The 8,676-nt window shown below is 36.4% G+C and overlaps 2 protein-coding genes across 3 annotated transcripts in view; both read right to left on the bottom strand.

Moving 5' to 3' along the window:
• The window catches only part of LOC102585536 (protein PEROXIN-4), a 5,640-nt gene extending 2,042 nt beyond the window's left edge, over positions 1-3,598 (bottom strand). The window contains exons 1-4 of the mRNA XM_006340200.2: positions 3,468-3,598; positions 3,318-3,369; positions 983-1,102; positions 726-854 (exon numbers count right to left, since the gene is read on the bottom strand). Of these exons, the coding sequence (XP_006340262.2) occupies positions 726-854; positions 983-1,102; positions 3,318-3,323 (255 nt within the window). The 5' untranslated portion in view covers positions 3,324-3,369; positions 3,468-3,598. The remainder of the gene's footprint in view (positions 1-725; positions 855-982; positions 1,103-3,317; positions 3,370-3,467) is intronic.
• A 798-nt stretch (positions 3,599-4,396) lies between these two features.
• The window catches only part of LOC102585872 (TOM1-like protein 2), a 17,963-nt gene continuing 13,683 nt past the window's right edge, over positions 4,397-8,676 (bottom strand). Inside the window, exons 6-11 of one of the 2 annotated variants that reach the window (XM_006340202.2) lie at positions 7,713-7,794; positions 7,379-7,464; positions 6,713-6,901; positions 5,874-6,292; positions 5,087-5,416; positions 4,397-5,005 (exon numbers count right to left, since the gene is read on the bottom strand). In XM_006340202.2, coding sequence (XP_006340264.1) covers positions 4,680-5,005; positions 5,087-5,416; positions 5,874-6,292; positions 6,713-6,901; positions 7,379-7,464; positions 7,713-7,794 — 1,432 coding nt within the window. In that variant the 3' untranslated portion in view covers positions 4,397-4,679. Of the gene's footprint in view, positions 5,417-5,873; positions 6,293-6,712; positions 6,902-7,378; positions 7,465-7,712; positions 7,795-8,676 lie in introns of both variants that reach the window. The other variant, XM_006340201.2, reaches the window with a different exon arrangement.

Consider the following 8,676-nt stretch of genomic DNA (forward strand, 5'->3'; position numbering starts at 1 on the left):
GGGGGGGGGGGGGGAATGTAAAAGGTATTCCACTAGAAGTTCACACAATTACTAATGACATAAATTCATGAGTTTTAACATAAAGAACATGCTTCCTACATTCAGTACTACCATTGCATATAATATTGTAATTAATGCAATTTACAACAAATAGTAAACAACTAATCTCAAACTTAATCAGTTATAACAAAAAAAGCTCATCTCAAACTCAACTTATGCACAAAGTATAGCAGGTCCCAGCCTATAAAACATGAAGGTTGCAGTAGGTTGACATTCTTAGTATGATGAATCCACTGAGTGCTGACCTAGGATAGAACGTAATGGACATTGAGGACTCAGAAGCTGACGGTTGGCTGGTTGATTGGTAGTCGGTAAACTAATTCCACAATACAATGGCCAAATTAACGTTGCACGTGAATCTAAAATATGTCTCAATGAAGCATGGGGGTAAGGGAAAGAGAAGTGGGAGAGAGGTTTGACATTGCCCCAAACAATTGAGCGGGAAAACAGTGTTTCGTTGTAATTAACTTTGCTCAATAAGTTTATATAAAGAGAGAGAGAGACAAGCAGCATTTACAATAGTTTGCTTTATCGAAGGACAAAGCAGGAAACAGATAACAATTTCCACTACTGTCTTGCGGCACTTCAGTATATCAGACTCTAAGCAAAGTTTAATTTCATTTAAGAAACCAAAGAGTAACACAAAAGGATAATTTAGGAGATACCTTAAAATGAACGTTTGGGTGAAATATTTTGGTCAGGAACCGCACTTGAGGAGGTTGCAATGGATACTGCTCTGGAACTGAGAAAGCGAGCTGGAAAACTCCACCATCATAAGGAGTTTCAGATGGCCCCTGTGCACACCATGAATGAGCAGTCAATTAGATCATTAACCAAAGCTTTTTTTGTCTTCTTTTTGGAGGGGGGGTTGGAAGAAAACCATGAAATTGAACATAATAGAGCATATTATAGCGGAGAATACTTTAACAAGAGCCGTCCATTTAAAGATATTAGAATCATCACAAACTAATTGAATATCAGGATCAGCTGTTTTCTCTCTCTGTACTTCTTTGTACTCCTTGAAAAGCCTTGCCCTTGAAGCCTACATCATCAGAGAACCAGGGTTAAATGTTCCAAAAGGTACACAACAATAGAATATTTATTAGGATACAGCTATAAATGTTGAAAGGAGTGACCTACGTCATAAGAGTACTAATTTCTCCACTCTAACATCTTTACTCTAACTAGTTTACACGGTCAATAAAAAGTGCATCCCTTTAATAAATTCGAATGACAAATTAATCTTCTATCTTTTTCAATTGTTTTTTAACTTCTTCTCGTGAAAAATCTGATTTTAAATTGTATATCATATATGCATTCTAATGTCAAAGTTGTATGCCACATTATTGTAATTACATATGTACTTATCTTGCTTGCATGGTGCTAGTTTGCACCAAAGAAACCATATAATTGGTCAGAGTATGAAATTGAATGTGCGCAATTAAAAGCAAGTAACAACAAGGAATGACACATACCACTCCCTCTTCCTTCCAGGATTTTTACAAAAAAAAAAGTGTTTGCCAACAAAAATAACGAAATGTTTGAGCTGTAAAGGTATTTTTTCATCTCATGAAAACTTACAGTTACATATTTTTATAAGATAAATATTTTTTTAATGATGCCCCTTATACCAAAAAGTAGAGAACCTACACCAAAATATGGTTCTCCACAAGAAACCCTATCTTCTATACAACTGGGACCTTATGGGTACACCGAAAGCAAAAGACTACTATGCAATTTTACAAAATTTTGGTCTACCCCTTCAACTGCTCTCCTATTTCTCCAACTTATAAAAAAATGCTCCTACTTCTCTCTTTCCATATAACCCACATAATGGCTAATACTTCTCTTCCGTCCTCTTAAAGGTCCAACAATGCAACACCTCTTTTTTTGTGCCCCTGCATCACCCATTGCCTTTCAAACCAACTAAGGACCATCGAGCACAATAGTGTAGCCACCTTACAATTCAACAAGAGATGATCCACTTTCTTCACCCACACATCTGCACATGAACCCCGACTAACAAAGGTGATCCTCTTCTTAGTTTTCCACAATCAATATCACATCCCTTGCTGCCAACCATATAAAGAAATACACCTTATTGAGCACAGCACACTATGAACCCAAATAGAGCGGAGCAGAAATGTAAATTCCTCTCTCAATAACAGGATTTAACAGTGAACACACCGTCCCTATGCTCTCGACATTTTCATAAGTTGGATGTAGTGAGCGGTGCGTTTTGCCCATACTGTTCAACCAGGTTATGAAATTCGCCCAACTCCCATCCTAGAGTACTCCTAAATCTCAAATCCCAATGTTTCCCCAGCATATTACCTATGAATCCGTTGGACTATCAGCTCTTTCTAGTACGAGACTCTATATATATATTACGGAAAGCATCCAATGTTTAATGAATCCTATAAACACTCCTTCATCAAGACAATTCCTTACTTGACTAATCACTGATTCTCACCACAACTCAAAAGTTACCTGATCACTTTTAACTGCCAAATTCCATCCAAGCTATATCATAAACAACATGACAATATGACCACAAATTCCACAAAAACTAAATCCTCTTATACATTAAGCTAATCACTGATTAAAGCTCCAATATCCTATTATACATCAAACTAATCACTGACTAAAACTCCGATATCCTATTATACATTAAACTAATCACTGGCTAAAACTTCGATATCCTATTATACATTGAACTAATCACTGACTAAAACTCCAATATCCTATCCGACAATAACTCCGATATCCTATTACACATTGAACAAATCACCGACTAAAACTCCGATATCCTATTATACATTAAACAAATCACTAACAAAATCTCCCATTCCACAATAATCAACTGCCAATTTGCCAATGATAAAGAAAAAACCAATGATAGCAGTTATGGTCCAAAGCCATTAACGAAGAAACATAAGAACCTAAACCCGAAAACCCAAAACCTAGTTACAATAAATACAAACAAACAATTGGATAATATCAAGATCATCAACCATAAGCAAAACAAGAATAGATTAATAGATCAAGCAAAATGATAACAGAACACAAACCCACAAACCCAAAACCTATTTAACAAACAAAAAATGGAAAATTGAATTATGGGTAGTAAATATCAAGAACAAAGAAGAATTTTTTTTTATAGATCAAGCTAAGAAATAACAGAAACAAGAATCTAAAAATCAAATCTTTAATCAGAAATTTGGTAATAAAAGAGAAGATATTTAAGGGTTACGAACCTGCATCCTTATTGATTCGTCTACAATTAGCACTTCAAAGCTTAAGAAGAACCTAAAAAATACAACAGTATATATAGTTAACACAATTAAAACAAAAAAAAACTACAAAAACTCCCATAGTAGATATAGAATAAGCTCAAAAAATTTCACCTTTTTTTGCAGAAATTACAGAAAATCTTCAAGAGAAATTAGTATTGTTGTTCGTCGGGCACGGATTCCGATGAGTATCAAATTCACCGCGGCAGTCTTTTAAGTTTTGGATGGAAATATAGGCCTCGTGAGGTTTTAGAAATGTCAAAGTTAGTCTTCCAAGTTTTAAATAGTTATTAAATTGACTACTTTATTTGGTTTATGTTGTGTTTGTTCTGAAAAACCATTTCACTATGAATTTTTATTTTTTTTTCCGAATGTGGACTCTGAAAACATGTTTGGCCATAAAATTCAAAATTGAATTCTAGATTTTTCAAGAATTTGAAAAATAACAAAAATTTGATTGCCATAGTCGAGTCTTGCCTCTTCCATAAACAACATCTCTACCTCTACGAGAAAGTGATAAGGTTTGCATACACTCTACCATTCACAAACCCATTCAGTGATCATGAAATTTTTGTTTTTTTTTTCACAGTGAACTCTAGAAAACATGTTTGGCCATAAAATTCGAAATTGAATTCCAGATTTCAAGAATTTGAGAAACAACAAAAATTTGATTGCTATAGTGAAGTTGAGACTGCCAAAAACATCTCTATCTCGCCGAAGTAGTGTTAAGGTCTGCATACACCCTATCCTCCTTAAACCTCACTCGTAGAATTTCACCTTGTGGTGTTGTTGCATATTAGCTTCTTTCACATTTTCACTTTATCTTGGCCAATATCTTAAATCAATTGCTTCTTGGTGTTTTACTAAATGGTAGTAACTTAAAATACAATATTTTATGACATGTTGACAAATGTCTAGTGAAAAAAGGTTACTGAAAGAAACTATCAACTTTGATTCAACCAACTGAACCATTCATTACTCCAGGAAGTAGGTTCATCTGTTCAAGTTCAACTATACAAATGAGACATAAAAGAGAAAACTCATTGCAGCCAAATGAGAAATGCACTGAATTTAACAGATCAAAAAGCTTCAAAAAAAATAATAAATGAATATATCCTATACATATTCAATGTAGCAAAAAACGAGAGGTTCCTCGAGTTTCTTTCTTTCCAATCTAGTTATTCTCTCTACAAGAAATGTACACAACTCTCATCATCTCGTGAAGAACCATCAAATGCATATGGATGTGTAAATTTGAAAATGAAGAATAGGCAACAGAAGCTTAAGAATCAAATAGAACGCTAGAGGGTGCAAAATTAGTCATTGTCACGTGCTACCAGCACTCCCGGGAGCACCATTGGTTGATTTGAACTTTGAAAGGTCAACTAGGTCCCCGAACAATTTGTCTTGTGGCTTTGAGGGCTTTCCGGGTGGCACATACAAAGGAGTGGGAACTTGATAAGAGCTGTTGTGGACACCATTGTCCCTCATAGAGAGCCCAGACATTCCTTGGTTTAGGAATTGAGTATTTTGTTGTTGAGCATTACCATAACCATAGCTCGCCATTTGGTTGCCATACATTTGCTGGGAATACATATAAGCCATTTGTCCAGGTGGCATTTGTTGTGGATACAAACCCGCAGGTTGTCCACCTTGGAATTGTTGTTGAGGATGCAAGCGTTCCATCTGATTGCTTTGCATGGCCTGATTGTTCATCATACCTGGCTGTCCACCTTGGAATTGTTGTTGAGGATGCAAGCCCTCCATCTGATTGTTCATCATACCAGGCTGTCCAGCAGTGTTTGGCGAAGCATACATGCCGTGGAGGTATGTACCGCTGGCTAGTTGCTGGCCATTGGCTGATACAAGCTGATTATTTTGCATTGACATAGCATGTGAACTACCAGGCATCACCTGGTTATTGAGCATTGCTAGAGATTGTGAGCTACCTGGCATCGACGGATTATTTAGCACAGGCTGAGCATGAGGGCTGCTCATTATTTGGTCGTCTTCTGCCTCAGTTTCCCACGGAGGAAGGGCAAAAGGATTAGTGCTTTGAGTTCCTATTCAGAAATTGAATGAGCAGAATGAGAAAGGGTCTTAAAACATGAGCAATTCATAGCACCACAGAAATTGGACAAGGAGAGGGTCTTGAAACTTTATAAAGGGTTTTAAACATTAAGCAATTAAGAGTTAAGAAGCATATATTCTTAATGTCTACCCTAATGCGACTTCTATCTACTAGGTCTCTAAATGAACCAGGCAGACAAAGCTCAAAAGGACAAAATTCAAACAAGGCTTCAAGACAACATACATATTCTTTTTAAATCGGTCGTGTTGGCTTGTTGGGCTAGCTTACGTGCACCTCGACTAATCCACCAGGCAGTAGTATTCATCCCACAAGCACAGATTACCAAGGTACACAACAGGCATATTTCCAAGATACTTCATTTTTGTTTTTTAGCAGGTCCTTAATACTGTAATACAAGTGGAAAGCATGCAGGATAAAATAGGAATCACCGTAGACTGGAGAAGCAGGCTGTTGTTGCTGTGACATCTGTTCGTTCCAGGCAGGAGTGGAGCCTTGAGCGTAGCTCCTACCAGGAACACTTCCATTTGGGTACAAAGATGGCTGTACAGGATAAAAATTCTGTTGCTGCTGAACTTGAGGGGATGAAGGATGTGCCTGACCAACTGAATTTGTAGAGGGTGTGGTGCTTGGCTGTGCAAACATGTCGAAAATAGCAAGGGCATTCTGATGTGAAGGACTTGCTGGCTGAGGTTCTCCAACAGGAACAAGCGCAAGAGCATTCTCAGCTGTTGGTGAGCCAAAGTCAATTCCACTCAGAAGATCTATCATAGGGACAACTTCTGTTGGAGTTGTTGATTGACCATTAGCCGATGGAGGAGCAGGAAGTCCTAAAGCACTTGATGCAGATCTGGATAGCACAACATACATGTTTAAGCAACAACAATAATGTACCCAGTACAATCCTACAAAGTGGGGTCTGGGGAGGGTAGAGTGTACGCAGACCCTTGAGTTGAGGGTCTATCAGAAACAGCTTCTCTACCTCTAAGGTAAGGTAGAGAGGTAGAGATTTATTTATTTTTGTAAGAAATATTAACTGTCCGACAAATATTCGATAATCTAGGGAATTCATGTCAACTGATTTTAGGTATGAGAATCTGATATCCAAATTTCTCAGATCCTTCTTGAAACCAATACATCATCTTAAAAGTCTTTTAAAAAAAAAAATTTAATACGGGCAAAGCCCATTTCAAAAGTCAAGTTATTAAGAAAAGGCTAAAAAAAAGTGTACATTAGATTGGTAAGAAGAAATAAGAAAGAATTTAAGTACCCTTGGTCTGACTTGTTGCTGGTTCCAGTATCAATAAGAGGACTATCAACATCTACAAGGGATCGGGAAGGTTCAGATTTTGATGTTTCCCCTTTAGCAGAAGTTCCCGATGAAATAGCTTCATGTTTGGCCAATAAACGCTGTAAGTCATCATTCAGTGCTAGTCCTTGGCATAGCAGTGACTCATCCCTGGATCAGGTAAATGTAAGGTTCACAGGAACCACATATGTGGTGCGTGACAAAGATGGGAGAAGATAGATGACAGATAAAACGTCCATCTTAAATTCAAAAATTTTTAAAGTTCAATATTTTATAGTAATATGGCTATTCTCTGCAATTTACAAGAAGTTAATGACCCATCTGAGAGAAAAGGTTAACTCAAATTACTTGAATTTTACAGTACATTTAACAACAATAGATGGAGAAAGAATATTTAGCCTTCAACTTTTATATCTAGCTCAGAACAATCCCGGGTGAAACATGTAAGAAGCTTCAGCTTTCAAATAAATATTTAGATTGACCCTTAGACTAGAAATAGAAGCATTCTGTAATTACAGGAGTTTAAGGTTAATTTCAGAAATAAGAAGCATATCAAGAAGAAAAAGAAGCACATCAAGATATCTAGAAAAACGTCACGAGAAATGGTCAAGTAAGACAAGGCCTTACGTAGTCGAGTTCACAAGGTGTACCAATCTCTGTTTGTAGGTACGGCATTGTTCCACCAAATCAACAATCACATCTTGTCTGAGTCCCTGTAACCCCACATGCAAATATATTGCATCAAATAAAGAAAGACATAATTCAATAAAAGTAAACTGAGCAAGAATGAAAATATCTTAGAAGGAACAATCCCTTGTTTCAATTTTTTTCTGTTCCAATAGTCCAATTAGCATCTAATTTTAAACATCTAACTTGTTGAATCAAAATATTTGGTCTCAATACTTCAATACACTAGCGAGGGACCATATCCCTTTAGACATATTATGCATATGGACTTTACCTCTTTGTTTTCAGGACCTAATGCATTCAGCATTTCAGCAAGGACATCCATAATACCACGTGCATTCTGGATCTCCGTCAAGCTAACAATAGAAACATGCAAAAAGGAATCAAAGAAAATTAATTAGCATAGCAATAAACATGCATACATTATCTTTATAGTGTATTGTTATTCATACTTGTTTATGACGTAAATTTTTCTGACCATTTGTAATTGTAATACAACTGGATACCAACAAGAAACCTAAGAGAAAAACTCATAAAATGTGAAATGGTAGTAGGATCACTAGGTTGTTATCATCTTAAACCTGAAGTCTAATTATACTGCTTTCAGCTTCTTAAGGAAATTCATAAATGAACTCAAAAAAGAGATTTCCCATAGAAATCCATTTTTTAAATCCACACATAGCACATTTTCACGAGTGGCAGAAAAACAAAAGTAATAAACATGCATATGTTATCCTTATGGTTTATTTTGTTCACACTTGTTTATGAAGTAAATTGTTCTTACAGTTTGTAACATAATTGGATGACAACAAAAAACCTAAGAGAAAAACTCATGAAATTGGAAATAGTAATCAAATCGTCAGGTTTTAATTGTACATCTCAAACCTGTCTAAGTCTAGTTTTACCCTTTTTTGGTTCTTAAAAATATGGGAAAAAGGACAAATATACCCCCGAACTATCGTAAATGGTATGCAGATACCCTTCGTCATACTTTTGGGACATTGGTGCCCCTGCCGTCCAAAAACTAGAGCATATATACCCTTTATACTAACGGACATACACGTGTCATAATCTTATCCGCCGATTAATTATCGGATCGACAGATAAGATTGCGCCACGTGTCCCTATTTAGTCTTCCGTTAGAATGAAGGGCATATATGCTCTAGTTTTTAGACGGCAGGGGCCTCAATGCCCCAATAGTATGACGGAGGGTATCTGCATACCATTTACGATAGTTC

Source organism: Solanum tuberosum, unplaced genomic scaffold (assembly GCF_000226075.1).
Source record: "Solanum tuberosum cultivar DM 1-3 516 R44 unplaced genomic scaffold, SolTub_3.0 scf00017, whole genome shotgun sequence".
NCBI lineage: Eukaryota > Viridiplantae > Streptophyta > Magnoliopsida > Solanales > Solanaceae > Solanum > Solanum tuberosum.